General features: G+C 39.7%; 1 protein-coding gene across 13 annotated transcripts in view; it reads right to left on the bottom strand.

Moving 5' to 3' along the window:
* Positions 1-11,448: 11,448 nt before the first annotated feature.
* LOC147354434 (uncharacterized) overlaps positions 11,449-17,955 on the bottom strand; it is a 39,933-nt gene continuing 33,426 nt past the window's right edge. For 11 of the 13 annotated variants that reach the window (XM_086353811.1, XM_086353808.1, XM_086353809.1 and 8 more), the window contains one exon: positions 11,449-13,729. In XM_086353811.1, coding sequence (XP_086209937.1) covers positions 12,069-13,729 — 1,661 coding nt within the window. In that variant the 3' untranslated portion in view covers positions 11,449-12,068. Of the gene's footprint in view, positions 13,730-14,441; positions 14,570-17,102; positions 17,216-17,955 lie in introns of those variants that run through there. The other 2 variants (XM_086353817.1, XM_086353818.1) reach the window with 2 other exon arrangements.

The raw sequence follows: 17,955 nt of genomic DNA, 5'->3' as shown, positions 1-17,955 counted from the left end.
CCAGAAACTGATAAGGAACAGAGTCTTGAGAAATGGCACACAAAGGAAGAAAATGCAACATATTGGATCCCTTAAAGTTGAATGTCCCCCGACAATTCCCCCTTTTTTATTTTTTCATAATTGGGGGGGTGACTGTAGATACTTTTTGTGAAAAAGGCCCTGACCAATTGAGTTTGTTTAGTTTGAACAATTTTAGTTGAAAAGCATCAGTATACTACAAATATAATCACCAGGATAATTATCAGCATTATAGCTCCAGATCCAACAGTACGTGTAATTCTTTGAAACCATCCTTGAGGGTCTAGCCCAGAAAATTGATCAGCTAGCTGTTCCGCTAAGGTTTCCAAACTGTTGGAAGAGGGTAGACTCTTAGAGAAGGTTTCAAAGATTTCCTTTTGTAATAATTGTACATTTAAGGAAGCATTATCATGTATGTCTTGCAAATGAAATTTGATTTGTTCCCAATAGTAGGCACTATAGTTGAACCAAACAGGGGTAATAAAAAATTGAGTAGAATTCCAGTCACATTTTAGTATCACTTGTTTTTGTAAATCTATTAATTGATCGCCGACCCATTGGATGGCTGTTTTTATTTCCTGTATTTCATCTTGAACTTCCTCGTTTATCTGAGCCTGAGTGCCAGAGTCCAGCCCCGGTTGGATTCCCTCAGGATGATGGTGTCAGCGATTAAGGGATAGCAAAGGCTGAGAGATTTATTAGATGCTCAATAATAACTGGTTTACGCGGGAAATCAATAAAGTTCATGACACCAAACTTGCTCTGACCACGGAGGCCGCAGGCGACCACTCGAATAGCGGAAGGTGCCCCACCTTAGGCACCTTCTCGAGTGGGTCTTAGAAGCCCAGGCAAATAAGTGGTCGCAGAGGACCCCCGCACTCCAAATTATTTTGGCATGAAGGAAGAACAGAAGAGAAAAGAAGGAAAAGGAAACAAGAAAGAATGACACGGGGAGACCAAGCTTCAGTGAGCAAGGCCCGTAGCTTTATATTCAACAGGGGCTTTTATACCATAAGTTGTATATAGAGGATAATAGGGGGCGTGAAATCATGCAAAGTCAGCAGTCTTTGATCCTTATCAAAACCAGGGTTTCTTTCCTGCAAATTTATCTTATACAAATGGTTTAGGTGATTTACATCATCTTCTGGCCAGAAGGCCTATTAACATTTTATGACTCTTGACAAAGGTTTGTCAACCTTAAGACTTATTTTCTCTAAGAGTAATTATTTTAAGGTTTGGCACCATCCTCCGAAGGTGTTAGATAAAGTTGCATTCCTATAGGGCAGAGGTGCAGTGGGTTTACAACAAAGGAAAGAATTTATTACCTTAAGGGTCTAAAGTTGCTAACACCAAGGCCACTACTTATTTTTCCTACCTACCAACTATATTAATTAATATACACTCAAGGATACAATACAGGGGATGTGGAAACTTGGCAGCAAGCATTGGCTCATCAATGAAATCTTTTACTAGTTTTATTCTGACAGTTTCTAACTCTCTGAGAGGCTCTAAGCTATTTGAATATCTTCAGCTTCCCGTGCCTCTCAAGGCTGGGAGACTGTAAACAATCGTATGCAGAGCTGTAGGAGTCCCAGTAAACTTGTCAGGCGAGTTAGAGAACTATCTAAGGGGTTTGGATTTAAACACTCCTAATGCCCAGGAACTTTATTAACTGGAGCTGTAAGTCAACTCTTTATCAGAGAGAGCGAGATGGTGGTGGGGGACAGCCCCCGTAAAGTCAGAGGTGAGAGCACAAAGCAATAAAGTAGGCAGGCTCTGGTTTTTGGGGGTAGATACTGGAGAATATCCAGGGGGACTCCTGAGGCCCGATCCCACCTTTGCGTATGCCAAGCCTCCTTCCTCATGACCTTTGCCATGGGTGGAGCTTCTCATGCCGGCTGCTGGCACCTGAGTGGTCCACAGAGTGTGAGCATCTTTGGTCCTATTTTGAATAAGTTGTGTGTTTGAATTGAGGTTTGTAAAGCAATGCCTCCGACAGCGGCAGTAGTGCAAATGGCTATTAATCCCCAAATTCCAAGAATTAACCATCCAGTGAATCGTTTAGATCATCAAAGTAATTTAGTAAGTAACCAGGAGGCAAGTCTTGCCATGGGATCCTCTTCCCAGGGTCATTGGAGATCTACTGGCAACCATAGATTACGTCGAGATTGAAGAATCAAAAGGGATTCGTTTTTCAAAGAAACATAGGAATTAAGACAAGTATACAATTTGCAATCTGTACAAGTCACAGAATATAAAGTCTTATTAAACTGCAAGTTCCCTATAGCTATAACAAAAGGAAGGGGAACAGAAGTTTGTATGAAATATGAATGATTATAACGAAAGGAATAGTTACTATGACTACAGCTGGTCCCCATGAAATATCCAGTCCAAGTTCCAAGTTCTTCGGTGCTTGCGGCAACTTTCCAGATGTCCCATTGTTCAGGCCCAATCTGTTTATTGAGCAGGATTCGAGGGTGAAGGGGTGCCATTTCACCATCAAGCCAGCCAAGAAGTCCTTTGTCATGGTAACGTTCCATCATAGTATTAGTAACCTTCTATGCTACTTGAGTGGAGAAGGAAATGGCAACCCACTCCAGTGTTCTTGCCTGGAGAATCCCAGGGACAGCGGGGCCTGGTGGGCTGCCGTCTATGGGGTTGCACAGAGTCGGACACGACTGAAGCGACTTAGCAGCAGCAGCAGCAGCAGCATGCTACTTGAGTAGCATAGTCACATACAGTGCTATTAATATCATCTGAACAGTTAGACAACCACATACCATGGGTTCCCCAATCAACAATGGTGCAATTGGCCACAAACTTTAATTTCCCTGATTTAGCTTGACATCTGTATATTCATATATATGAACAGGAGTATATTTAAAGTTCTTATATGTAAACGCTTTGCATAATGATTTTTGTCCTTTTCTTAGAGTTTCAGTAGTGTTGACATGGTTCTTATAGAAAGAAAGGGCAATAAACAGTCCAAGCAATGTCCAAAAGTTCTTCTTTGGAGGCAGAACAAAAGCCCATGTTTGTCGGCCAACGTTAGTGCATAATTCTGTTGGACCCATGCAGACATGAAGGACTTCATACCCTAGAGAAATATTAATTATTCTCCCTTCTTCCTCAGGATGAAAGGGCCTCTCCAAGCTCCAACGAGGAGGCATATGTACTGAGTCATTGGTGGATACGATTGGTCCTTTATCTGTCAATTCTACAACGTGCAGTAAAAGGGGGTTGGGTATATAGGCCCAGTTGCTGCTGCTGCTGCTAAGTCAGGTCAGTCGTGTCCGACTCTGTGTGACCCCATGGACTGCAGCCTACCAGGCTCCTCCATCCATGGGATTTTCCAGGCAAGAGTACTGGAGTGGGTCGCCAGTGCCTTCTCCAATAGGCCCAGTAAGTATGATTAATTAATTCAGCTTGAGCAGGGGAAGCAAAAGCAAGCAAAGCAACAAAAATATTTTCTGGATTCCAAGGCATTCCCTGTTGAGAAACCAGATTCTCAGCTTGATTAGTAAGGGTTTTTATTTGTCCCCAAGTAGGGAGATTATGAGGTCGATGACATCGAGGGCAGTGCTTCTTGAAGATTTTTAGAGCCGCCATGACCTGTACTGGAATATTTTCCTCCTGCGGTTTTCTTTTTTGGTCTTTATTTTGAACACTGGACACTCCCCTGGGGTGGATCTTCCAAAGAGGAAGCCAACTGAGTTCGTTGGATACATCTGGAGAAATACAAGCATACCCCTTTACCTGTAAGATTAATTTCCCAGATTTCCATTGCTTAGTTAGCCCATCTTGATACCAAATGGGCAGAGGAGAGAGGTATCCTTTAATTCCTTGAAATGTTTTTCTGCTCGTGTCAAGATCTCTTTGTGGCAAGTTTAAAAAATTTAAAACAAATAAAGCTGTATTAACAATAGTTATAGGATTAGAGAGTATATAGTGTTGAGATCTAGTAAAATCTGCTCTGGATAAGGAAGATAGAAATGTCCCTGGGTATTCCCCCTTTTTAATTTTTTTATTTGTAGTTTCAGTGTTTGATGTGCTTGTTCAACTACGCCCTGTCCTTGTGGATTGTAAGGAATGCTTGTAATATGTTTAATAGAAAAAGGTTGTAAAAATTGTTTGAATTGCCTAGAAGTATAGGCAGGGCCATTGTCTGTCTGTTTTTATAGAGTTGGGAGTTCCCATTATTGCAAAACAATCTAATGGGTGGATTATAACGTGCCGTGTAGCCTCACCTCGAAGAGGGGTGGCCCGTATAAAAGAATTTGTGTTGATACAGACACGTAGGAAAGAAGATGGAGAAAGTTCAGGACAATGAGTTCCATCCATTTGCCATAATTCATTGGGTTGTAATTCTCAAGGATTAACATCCTGTGCAATGGGTCGAAGATGTAGAAGTCTACAAGTAGAGCAATTATTAATGATTTCTTTAGCATGGCAGTACGGAAGTTTCTAAATTTGGTTTAAGGAGCCAGCATTATTGTACAATAGAGCATGTTGCTCCTCGGGAGTAGCAAAAGAAACAAGTTTATCGGCTTGTTCATTACCATGAGTCATAGGGCCGGGAAGGCAGGAATGTGTTCGAATATGGGTAATATAAATGCGGGAAGTCCAGTCCCTAATAACAGACTGTAGTTCGAGAAAAAGTTGAATAATAGGTGGATTGGAATTTATAATAGAGGTTATCCTAACACAAAAACTGAACATAAGGAGTCAGAGACTATATTAATAGGGTAAGGATGTAGGTGAATAACTTAAATAAGAGTATATAATTCGTTTTGTTGAGCAGAATGAAATTTAGTATAAAAGACTATATTCTTTGACAGGCCAGAATGAGGCTTTGGTGTTTTTAGTCCCATCTATATAAAAAACATCAGCTTGAGGTATAGGTTGTAATGTGACAATGCAAGAGATAATAAATTCAGTATTTTCGAAGAAATTCCAGAGTTTGTTAGAAGGATAATGAAATGAAATATCTTTAAAATATTCCAGAAAGGCTATTTGGAAATTGGTAGACATTTGTAGTGCATTCTCAAATTGAGATTTATTAATTACAATTTTATGAGGATCGGAGCCAACTAGAGTCTTAGTTCTATTTCTCCCATTGATAATTATTAGAGCGATCAAATCAAGATAGGCCATAAGTGACCTTGTCCCTCTAAAATGGGTTTAGATCCATTCTACCGGGTGTTCTTGTTGGGCAAGAACTCCCGTGGGGGAATGGAGAGAAGGGAATATAAACAACTCGGGAGGTAATTAAAGTCTAATACGAGTCAGAAACTGTTTCTGCAATTTATTTTGTATTAAACGAGGGCTATTTAAATAGGGATCTCCTTTCAAAGTATTCAATACATTAGTCAGCTGATCATTTGCAATGCCTAAAGTGGGCCTAATCCAGTTTATATCGCCTAAAAGTTTTTGAAAATCATTCCAGGTTGATAATTTGTCAACATGAATCTGTGTTAGTTGGGGAGTAATACGTTGTCTATTAACAACAGATCCTAAGTAATGGTAAGCAGTAGAGGTTTGAATGTTTTCAGGAGCAATGCTTAATCCAGTGTCTTTCAAGCATTGTTGAGCTATGCCAAACATTTGTTGAGTTTCTAATACAGATGGAGCTGAAAACAATATATCATCCATATAATGAATAACAAGAAAGTTAGGAAATTGTTTTCTCACAGGTTCAAGGGCTTTGGCTACAAATGACACATGGTGGGAGAATTCATCATTCCTTGAGGCAATACAGTCCACTGATGTCGTTTATTAGGCCCGATATGATTAGGATAAGGAAGAGAGAAAGCAAATCTCTCTGGGTCTAGAAGGTGTAAAGGTATAGTAAAAAAGCAATCTTGTAAATCTATAATAATAATATGCCAGTTTTGAGGGATAGTGGCAGGTGATGGAATTCCTGGTTGCAATGCACCCATGTTTCATAGATGTATTAATTTTTCTAAGGTCTGTTTAGAGATGCCATTTGCCAGATTTCTTTATTACGAAAATGGGAGAATGCCAAGGGGAATAAGATTCCTCAATGTGCTTTGATAACAATTGTGTATTGATAAGCTCTTTAGTAGCCTCCAATTTCTCTTTTGTGAGGGGCCATTGCTCTGTCCAAATAGGCTCATCATTCTTCCAAGTAATTTTAATAATTGCATTGATTTTTAAGTGAGCAGTGGCCCCTAGGGAAAATGTGGAATATATATTTGAGTTTGCCATTGCATAAGTAAATCTCTTCATATTAAATTAAGGGGTGTATCTATCACATAAGGTCGTGATGTTGCAGGCTGGCCTTTTGGTCCCTCATATGGATATATTTGGACACTTTAATAAACCTCCTGTACTTTGGTTTGAGAAACTCCTACAATTGGGCAAGAAATTATCTGTATAGGCCAAGATTTGGGCCATATATGTTTAGAAATAATAGTAAAGTCGGATACAGTATCAAGAAGACCAGAAAATCTTTTGCCATTAATTTTGATATTTATATTTGGTCGTGCATATTCAGATACTATTGACGTCCATAAGGATTGTTTTTGATCTGTACTGCCAAATCCACCTGTCCAGATGCCAATAGAGGAGTTAATAGACGTGTAAGGAAAAAGAAGTAGTTGGGCAACTTTGTCCCCCTTTTTGAACTGCCATAGTATTGGAGATGACATCATAATTTGAATTTCTCCCTTATCATCTGAATCAATTATACCAGTTCAGTTCAGTCGCTCAGTCATGTCCGACTCTTTGCAACCCCATGAATCATAGCGCGCCAGGCCTCCCTGTCCATCACCAACTCCCGCAGTTCACTCAGACTCACGTCCATCGAGTCAGTGATGCCATTCAGCCATCTCATCCTCTGTCATCCCCTTCTCCTCCTGCCCCCAATCCCTCCCAGCATCAGAGTCTTTTGCAATGAGTCAGCTCTTCGCATGAGGTGGCCAAAGTACTGGAGTTTCAGCTTTCGCATCAGTCCTTCCAGATAACACCCAGGGCTGATCTCCTTCAGAATGGACTGGTTCGATCTCCTTGCAGTCCAAGGGACTCTCAAGAGTCTTCTCCAACACCACAGTTCAAAAGCATCAATTCTTCGGCGCTCAGCTTTCTTCATACTCCAACTTCCACATCCATACATGACCACTGGAAAAACCATACCCTTAACTACACGGACCTTTGTTGGCAAAGTAATGTCTCTGCTTTTCAACATGCTATCCAGGTTGGTCATAACTTTTCTTCCAAAGAGTAAGCATCTTTCAGTTTCATGGCTTCAGTCATGACCTGCAGTGGTTTTGGATCCCAGAAAAATAAAGTCTGACACTAGTTCCACTGTTTGCCCATCTCTTTGCCATGAAGTGATGGGATCACATGCCATGATCTTTGTTTTCTCAATGTTGAGCTTTAAGCCAACTTTTTCACTCTCCACTTTCACTTTCATCAAGAGGCTCTTTAGTTCCTCTTCACTTTCTGCCATAAGGGTGGTGTCATCTGCATATCTGACGTTATTGATACTTCTCCTAGCAATCTTGATTCCAGCTTCTGCTTCTTCCAGCCCAGCATTTCTCATGATGTACTCTGCATAGAAGCTAAATAAGCAGGGTGACGATATACAGCCTTGACGTACTCCTTTTCCTATTTGGAACCAGTCTGTTGTTCCATGTCCAGTTCTCACTGCTGCTTCCTGATCTGCATACAGGTTTCTCAAGAGGCAGGTCAGGTGGTCTGGTATTTTCATTTCTTTTAGAATTTTCCACAGTTTATTGTGATCCACATAGCCAAAGGCTTTGGCATAGTGAATAAAGCAGAAATAGATGTTTTTCTGGAACTTTTGCTTTTTCCATGATCCAGCAGATGTTGGCAATTTCATCTCTGGTTCCTCTGCCTGTTCTAAAACCAGCTTGAACACCTGGAAGTTCACGGTTCATGCATTGCTGAAGCCTGGCTTGGAGAATGTTGAGCATTACTTTACTAGCATGTGAGATGAGTGCAATTGTGCGGTAGTTTGAGCATTCTTTGGCATTGCCTTTCTTTGGGATTGGAATGAAAACTGACCGTTTCCAGTCTTGTGGCCACTGCTGAGTTTTCCAAATTTGCTGGCACATTGAGTGCAGCACTTTCACAGCATCATCTTTCAGGATTGAAATAGCTCAACTGGAATTCCATCACTTCCACTAGCTTTGTTACTAGTGATGCTTTCTAAGGCCCAGTTGACTTCACATTCCAGGATGTCTGGCTGTAAGTCAGTGATCACACCATTGTGATTATCTGGATCGTGTAGATCTTTTTTGTACAGTTCTTCTGTGTATTCTTGCTACCTCTTCTTAATATCTTCTGCTTCTGTTAGGTCCATACCATTTCTGTCCTTTATCGAGCCCATCATTGCATGAAATGTTCCCTTGGTATCTCTAATTTTCTTGAAGGGATCTCTAGTCTTTCCCGTTCTGTTGTTTGCCTCTATTTCTTTGCATTGATCCCTGAGGAAGGCTTTCTTATTTCTTCTTGCTATTCTTTGGAACTCTGCATTCAGATGCCTGTATCTTTCCTTTTCTCCTCTGCTTTTTACTTCTCTTTTCACAGCTATTTGTAAGGCCTCCTCAGACAGCCATTTTTCTTTTTTGCATTTCTTTTCCATGCGGATGGTCTTGATCCCTGTCTCCTGCACAATGTCACGAACCTCCATCCATAATTCATCAGGCATTCTATCTATCAGATCTACTCCCTTAAATGTATTTCCCACTTCCACTGTATAATCATAAGGGATTTGATTTAGGTCATAGCTGAATGGTCTAGTGGTTTTCCCTACTTTCTTCAATTTAAGTCTGAATTTGTCAATAAGGAGTTCATGATCTGGGCCACAGTCAGCTCCCGGTCTTGTTTTGTTGACTGTAAAGAGCTTGTCCATCTTTGGCTGCAAAGAATATAATCAATCTGATTTCTGTGTTGACCATCTGGTGATGTCCATGTGTAGAGTCTTCTCTTGTGTTGTTGAAAGAGGGTGTTTGCTATGACCAGTGCATTGTCTTGGTAAAACTCTATTAGTCTTTTCCCTACTTCATTCTGTATTCGAAGGCCAAATTTGCCTGTTTCCCCAGGTGTTTCTAGACTTCCTACTTTTGCATTCCAGTCCCCTATAATGAAAAGAATATCTTTTTCGGGTGTTAGTTCTAAAAGATCTTGTAGTTCTTCATAGAAACATTGAACTTCAGCTTCTTCAGCATTACTGGTTTGGGCATAGACTTGGATTACTGTGATATTGAATGTTTTGCCTTGGAAACGAAGAGAGATCATTCTGTCGTTTTTGAGATTGCATCCAAATATTGCAGTTTGGACTCTTGTTCACCATGATGGCCACTCCATTTCTTCTAAGGGATTCCTGCCCACAGTAGTAGATATAACGGTCATCTGAGTTAAATTCACCCATTCCAATCCATTTTAGTTTGCTGATTCCTAGAATGTCGACATTCTCCTGTTTGACCACTTCCAATTTGCCTTGATTCATGGACCTGACATTCCGGGTTCCTATGCAATATTGCTCTTTACAGCACCGGACCTTGCTTCTATCACCAGTCACATCCACAGCTGGGTAGTGTTTTTGCTTTGGCTCCATCCCTTCATTCTTTCTGGAGTTATTTCTCCACTGATCTTCAGTAGCATATTGGCACCTACTGACCTGGGGAGTTCCTCTTTCAGTGTCCTATCATTTTGCCTTTTCATACTGTTCATGGGGTTCTCAACGCAAGAATACTGAAGTGGTTTGCTATTCCTTTCTCCAGCGGACCACATTCTGTCAGACCTCTCCACCTGACCCGCCTGTCATGGGTGGCCTCACACGGCATGGCTTAGTTTCACTGAGTTAGACAAGGCTGTGGTCCTAGCATGATTAGATTGACTAGTTTTCTGTGTTTATGGTTTCAGTGTGTCTGCCCTCTTGAAACAACTGCTGTCTTACTTGGGTTTCTCTTACCTTGGGCGTGGGGTATCTCTTCATGGCTGCTCCAGCAAAGTACAGCCGCTGCTCCTTACCTTGGACGAGGGGTATCTCCTTACCACCACCCCTCCTGACCTTGACTGTGGAAAAGCTCCTTAGGCCCTCCTTCACCCACGCACCCACCACTCCTTGGACGTGGGGTTGGTCCTCCCGGCAGCCGCCCCTGACCTTGGATGCAGGGTAGCTCCTCTTGGCTGTCAACCCTAACCTTGGACGTGGGGTAGCTCCTCCCGGCCATTCCTGCGCCGTCGCAGCCTGGCATTCTCAGACGCTGCCCCTGACCTCAGACATGAGGTAACTCCTCTTGGCTGCCGACCCTTGGGCATGGGGTCCTCCCGGCCTATGCGCCTGACCTCAGGACGTGGGGTAGCTCCTCTCGGCCGCACTCTGTGTGCCGTTGCAGCTGCTGGCGCTTTGTGCGCCGTCATATTCATACTCAATTATGAAAAAATAAAAAAGGGGGAACTGTCAGGGGACATTCAACTTTAAAGGATCCAACATGATATTTTCTTCTTTTGTGTGCCATTTCTCAAGGACTCTATCCCTTATCAGTTCCTGGAGAACAGGAACGAGCAGAGCTGCACGCAGTGTTCAGGACTGAGGTCATGAGAAAGAGCATCTGCTTGGATTCCCTTCAGTGACTCCCTTCAGTGACCTTTTACTTAAAGGTAATCTATTCAATTATGCCCCTCTTACTCAGGATATGGAATGCATTCTGGCTCTTTCAAGATTATTATTTGCTTGGCTTTGTTTTTGCTCAACTTTTTTACTGCCTAAAGCTGCCTTGTATAAAGATACATAAACATGCGTTTCTGCAAATAAAGCACCCTTGTTTCACTCGAGACTTGGGTCCCCTGCTTCCTTCTTCTCGTCGACTCCAGTCCCCAGGTCCCAGTCTACAAAGACCGTGACAGCTCTGTCTTCAATTTCCACAAATAGGAGTAACTCTTCTTTAATCATATATACAACAGTTATTTCTATCCAATGGAGAACATGACCCTTTTCCTATGCATTGTTCCTAGCACACCATCAGTCCCTGGTAACTGTCCCTCTCCTACAAAAAGCCCAGTCCTTTTAACATCTTGCTTACTCTGTTCAAGGTCAGTTGGTAGAACATTATGTTTTATAACAGACTGTACTATGTACGGAAGAGCTTCCTGATCCTACTGACCATGATGGGTCATGTCCTAGTTTTACATTATTTTCTGCCCTCCCTGTTGCTAATTCACACACACTATTGAATTTTGTAATTCAGGCTGTGTGTTTTTCCAGGAAACGTGGATGTGAATGAATTGTATCTAATGAAGTCGGCCCCTTCATCTCATTGATTCCTTCCCAGAGACCATCATGAAACGTATATAGCAAATGCATTAGATCAATGTATTACCAAAGCCAAGCTCATAGAGCTCACCACACAACAGGCCAATAAACTGAGAGACTACTTGTTGGGCAAGGAATATTGACTTTATTCAGAAAGGCAGGAGACCAAAAAATGGTGGACTACTTTCCCAAAGAATCATCTTTGCTGAGTTAGAATTTGGGTTTCTTTTACACAAAAGATCTGTGTAGCTTCTCTTCAAATCTGGACTTACTGCAGTTGCTGAGTATCTGAACTAAAGTCATCAGAGAATACATAGAGTGAAAAAGGTAAAGGATTTGCCACAACCACTGTGTCTGGGAAGTATGGCTCCACTATGTTCCTATCTTGTGACTTCTAGGTAAGATCCTTGCCACACATATTACATTGCTGTGTGTTTTCTCTGGGATAAATACTCTAATACTACTGGTGAGATGTGAGATGTGAGGATAGGGTTTTTTTTCTGTTTTTAACATTTGTGAAATTGGTGAGGAATCGTTCTAGAATGAATTCACATTCTAAAGACCTGATTAATCAATACATAAATATCTGGCTTCTATCCAGTATGAATTTTCTCATGAAGCCTAAGATGTTGCCACACTCACGATATTTGTATGGTTTCTCAGTAGTACGAATTCTCTGACCAACCGTAGGGTGTGAATTTTGAACTTTGAATTTTGAAGACTTCTACCATATACCACATTCATATCATGTATGGATTTTCTGATGTTTAGTGAGTGCTGTGACCTGAGTAAAGGATTTTCCACACTCAAAACATTTGAAAGGTTTCTCTATATGTATTCTCCGATGTCTTTTAAGGTGTGAATTTCGACTGAAGAACTTGCCACACTCATTACATCTGAAAGGTCTCTCTCCAGTATGAATTCTGCAGTGACGTTGAAGCTGTGGTTTTTTACGGAAGACTCTTCCACACTCATCACATTTGTAAGGTTTCTCACCAGTATGAACTGCCTGATGACTTAAAACGGTTGACTTTACACGAAAGGCCTTGCCACACTCGTCACATTTGTAAGGTTTCTCTCCAGTATGAATTGTCTGATGCTTTAAAAGGATTGACTTTAAACGAAAGGCCTTTCCACACTCATCACATTTGTAAGGTTTCTCTCCAGTATGAATTGTCTGATGCTTTGAAAGGGTTGACTTTATGGGAAAGGCCTTGCCACACTCATCACATTTGTACGGTTTCTCACCAGTATGAACTGTCTGATGCCTTAAAAGGGTGGACTTTACAGGAAAGGCCTTGCCACACTCATCACATTTGTAAGGTTTCTCTCCAGTATGAACTCTCTGATGACTTAAAATGGCTGACTTTGCACAAAAGGCCTTGCCACACTCATCACATTTGTAAGGTTTCTCACCAGTATGAACTGTCTGATGACTTAAAAGGTATGACTTTATACGAAAGGCCTTGCCACACTCACCACATTTGTAAAGTTTCTCTCCAGTATGAACTGTCTGATGACTTAAAAGTGATGACTTTATACGAAAGGCCTTGCCACACTCATCACATTTGTAAGGTTTCTCACCAGTATGAACTGTCCGATGACTTAAAAGGTATGACTTTATACGAAAGGCCTTGCCACACTCACCACATTTGTAAAGTTTCTCTCCAGTATGAACTGTCTGATGACTTAAAAGGATTGACTTTACACGAAAGGCCTTGCCACACTCATCACATTTGTAAGGTTTCTCTCCAGTATGAACTCTCTGATGAACAGCAAGGTTTGAATTTCCGCTGAAGACTTTGCCACATATATCACATTTAAATAATTTCTTTCCTGTATGAATTTTCTTATGTCTCCTGAGGTGTGAGCTGTGACTAAAAGCCTTGCCACAGTCATCACATTTGGAAGGATTTTCCTTGTGTGCTTTGAGTTCTTGTGTTGTTACTGAAGGATTCATAAAACCATTCCCATATATATTAGAAACACTGGTTTGGACACAAGGAGGAATTCTTTGAAGTGGTGAAAATGAGAAACTGTTGTTGACAGACCTCTCAACTTCATTATATTCAGAAATTATCCCACCAGTTTGAAATATCTGCAGTTTATCCTGAAAGTTAAGTCCAAACCTGTTTCCAAAGGGCTTGATTCGTGCATCCTTCCTATCACGCGAATCTCTTCCATCAGGCACATTTTCATTAAGGCTTACAGGTGTTCCTTTGTAATTTCTTTTGTCTTCTCTCCCCTGACACTCAAAGTTACACATATTTTCCTGACTTTCCCAAAGATGAAAATGTTTGATTTCACAGCTTTCAGGTCTTCCCGGCATCAATGTCTGGAATGTTTCTAGTTTATCACTGTTCGCTTCCAGTTGCAAATGCTTGATCACATGTGTAGGAGAGATATCTACAAGATAAAAAGAATCATAGGTATCCTGCTCACAATAATTCAAAAATAAATGTTTCATGTTGAATATATATTATACCAAAAGTAATACTTATGCCAAGTTATGAAACACCACAATGATGACCTTAAGTTTTTAGAAACACTAAAGGTATAGAATTCTTAACTTAAGAAAGCATGGTATAAATTCACCGATAAGGTAGCATAGTTTTAAAAACCATATGCCAAACACACTCACATTGGACAATCTTATGCCAACTCTCAAAAACAGAGTATTTTTCTACCAGGACCCTAGGAAGGTATCAATCAACAGTTGTCTCAAATTGAAAAGAAAAATATTACACTATCACTGTATTCTCCATACTTACTATACATAAATAAATTCTAAACAAAATATTATATATTGTAACAGTAAATAATCCAAAACCAAGCTTATCCAATTAATAACTATTCATAATTGGTTGTTTACAATTGAAAACAAATGAGAAAATGAAGAATATGACTAAAACAATTTTTTGGAAACAACGTAGTTTTCTAAATCTGCTATAGAACTACGTACCCAAAAAGAAAAGGCATTTTACAACGTTAACAAGTAGTATGTGTCAGCTGTATTGCAGAATACACGCTAAAAGACCATCATCTGTAAATGATACATAAATTAAGACGTAAAATATTCACCAGTTTTCTTACAGCCAATAAACAAAGCAATCCCTACCTATGTTGTTGTTGTTCAGTTGCTCAGTCGTGTTTGACTGTTTGTGACCACGTGCACTGTAGCTCACTGGACTCCTCTGTCCATGGGATTTCCCAGGCAAGAACAGTGGAGTGGGTTGCCATTTCCTTCTCCACGGGATCTTCCTGACTCAGGGATCAAACCTGCATCTTCTGCATTATGCAGGTGAATTCTTTACCACTGAGCCATCAAGGAAGGCTGATCTCTAGCCATGCACTATTCTTAATTACCTAGTTTAATGGCACCATAATATAATAAATAAAGAGTGCTTTGTGTATTTATTGACTAGGGTCATACACAATATTGCTGAAAAATGTTGCAAGTGAAAAGCATACAAGATATAATGTAGTTGAGATTTGACAGAAAACAAAATTCCGTAAAGCCATTATCCTTTGAGTAAAAAATAAATAAAAATTTAAAAAGATATAATGTAGATAAAGTCGTATCATCAAGAACATGACGGAATATAGACATTACCTTTTTTAAACAAAAATACATTTTGAGTATTTACTATAAAACATGTACTACTGATAGCACTAATTTGCTTTAAAAGGCTTGAGGTAAATTAACATGTTTTTCTCTAATCAGAGCAGGAGACACACACAATTGGTACACAAACTGGTAAGAGAACCAGGATATGAATCTGAACCTACAGACTGAGAAAACTTCATTGTAAACATGACCACCTGCCAAATGAATAGACTAGAAAATATTAAAAAAAGAAAAAAAAACATATAAGGAACTTAGAAAGAAAATGTCAAGGAAGATACAAGTCAGAAGTAGTCTGTTTAACTATTATTCAACCATCCCATCTTGAAATGGGTTGTCAGTCATCATGGATGCACAGAGTGATTTAGGTCATGTCCTGAGAAACTTGTTCAATAAATGACCAGACATTATCTTTACAGTGAGAGTATGTAGATCGTGGAGGGATGTGATAGGTATGAACAATGTTTCCATCCATATCAAGGTACTATGTGAGGAATGGTCAGGACTAAGAAAGGGCCTGCGTGGAGCATAGGGTACACAGGTTTATGTCAGATATCAGCTTGTGACTGCATGTCTTTGGGAAAATAACTGAGAGCACAAACTAATATACTGACTTTAAAAGAAAAGAACTGGTTCAGTAAGTTTATGGGCATTATACTATGGGTATGGGACAGAAACAAGAGAAATTTTAAAAGTGACTGTGATATATGGAGAAAGCAGGATAATACCTGTTATACTATTTACAATGTAATGTATCCAACTGTGAATTTTGTTAAGTTACAATGGAATGCTTATATTCAAGAAAAACATACACAATATTCCAGGATATTGTGTAAGAATCTTATCAGCAGAAATCAGAAGGAAAATCCAGGAAAAGGCTATCTAAACCTGGGTTCCTCTGTCAAGTATGATTAACCTCTCTATTGGACATTTATTTCATTTCTTCTTCCACACATGTTCATCTCCAGATCGAGGAGTATCAAAGAAAAGGAGGGACTGAAACTGACTCTGGAAGACCTTCCCAGTTACAAAAGCCTTTCTGAGGCACCCAACTCTTTTTCGTAGAAAAAGGCTTTATTCTCCTAGACCTTCCCTGAGTTCAAAAGAGCAGATTCAAAGAGTTACTAATACATAAAAGGTCATAAAAGGATCACACCATGATCAAGTGGGATTTATTGCAGGGATGCAAGATTTCTCAATATCCACAAGTTAATCACTATGATACACCACATTAACAGTTGAAGACTAAAAACCATATGATCATCAATAGATGCAGAAAAGGTTCTGACAAAATTCAAGTGCCATTTATGATAAAAACCCTTCAGAAAGTCAGCACAGATGGACCCCACCTCAACATAATTAAGACTGTATATGTCAAACACACAGCTAACATCATACTCAACAGGGAAACACTGAAAGCATTCCCCTTAACAACATGAATAAGACAAGAATGTTCACTATTGCCACTTTTATTGAACATATTTTTGGAAGTCCTAGCCACAACAATCAGAAAAGAAAAAGAAACAAAAGGAATTCAAGTTAAAAAAAATTAAAAAGAAGTAAAACTGTCACTATGATGCTACAGACAGAAAATCCCGAAGATTCCACCAGATGACCTCATCAATGAGTCAACTTGCTGGATACAAAATATATAGAAAACTGCTGCATTTCTATACACTAATAATGATATATCAGAAAGTGAAATTAATCAAACAATCCCATTCACCATCTCATAGAAAAGCATAAAATTTTAAGGAATAAACCTACCTAAGAAGTTAAAAGAACTGTACTGATAAAACTATAAGATGCTGATGACTGATACCAAAGATGACACAAACAGATGGCACAAACATATACCATGTTCTTGGATTGAAAGAAGTAACACTGTCAAAATGACCATACTATCCAAGGCAATCGACATATTCAATGCAACCCTTATCAAATTAACAATGACATATTTCATAAAGCAAAGAAAAACTTAATTTGTACCAAAATACAAAAGACTCTGATATCTAAAATGATCTTGACAAAGAACAGAGTGGGGGAATCATGTTCCCTGAGTTCAGACTACACTACAAACTGACAGTCAACAAAGTGAAAGTGAAGTCACTCAGTCGTGTCCAATTCTTTGTGATCCCATCGACTATAGCCTACCAGGTTCCTCTGTCCATGGATTCTCCAGGTAAGAATACTGAAGTTGGTAGCCATTTCCTTCTCCAGCAGATCTTCCTCACCCAGGGACTGAACTTGGACCTGGGTCTCCTGCATTGTAGGCAGATGGCTTTACCGTCTGAGCCACCAGGGAAGTGGTATGATGATGGCACAAAACAGAAACACGGATCGGTAGAACAGGAGAGAAAACCCAGAAATAAACCAGTTTACTTAGAGTCAATTATTGTATAACAAAAGAGGAAAGAATATAGAATGAAGAAGTCTCTTCAATAAGTGATGATGGGATAAATGCATAGTTATATGAAAAAGAATGAAATTACAACATTCTCTAACACCACATACAAAAATAAACTCAAAATGTGTTAAACATCTAAATGCAAGGCCAGATACTATATAATTCATAGTGGAAAACAAATGCAAAACACTGACATAAATGTCGGCAAATTTTTTTTGGATCTATCTCTTAGAGTCATGGTAATAAAAGCAAAATCAAACAAATGAGACCTAATTAAATTTAAAACCTTTTTGCAAAGCAAAGGAAACCAAAAAAAGAACAAAAATTCAACTTTTGGACTAGGAGACTATATATGCAAATGATGATACCTATAGGGGATTTATTTCCAAAATATACAAACAGTTCATACAGCTTGATATCAAAACAAACAAACTACCCAATCAAAAACTGGGCAGAAGATCAAAACAGATATTTCTCCAAAGGAGACAAACAGATGGCCACCAGTCACCTGAAAAGATGTTTGACATCTCTACTTATGAGAGAAATGCAAATCAAAACCACAAAACTATCACCTCACACTGGTCAGAATGACCACCATCA

Source organism: Bos grunniens, chromosome 18 (genome assembly GCF_055505025.1).
Source record: "Bos grunniens cultivar Pamir isolate PY7600 chromosome 18, Bosgru_T2T1.0, whole genome shotgun sequence".
In the NCBI taxonomy this organism is placed as follows: Eukaryota; Metazoa; Chordata; class Mammalia; order Artiodactyla; family Bovidae; genus Bos; species Bos grunniens.
This window is presented reverse-complemented; position numbering and strand designations above follow the sequence as displayed.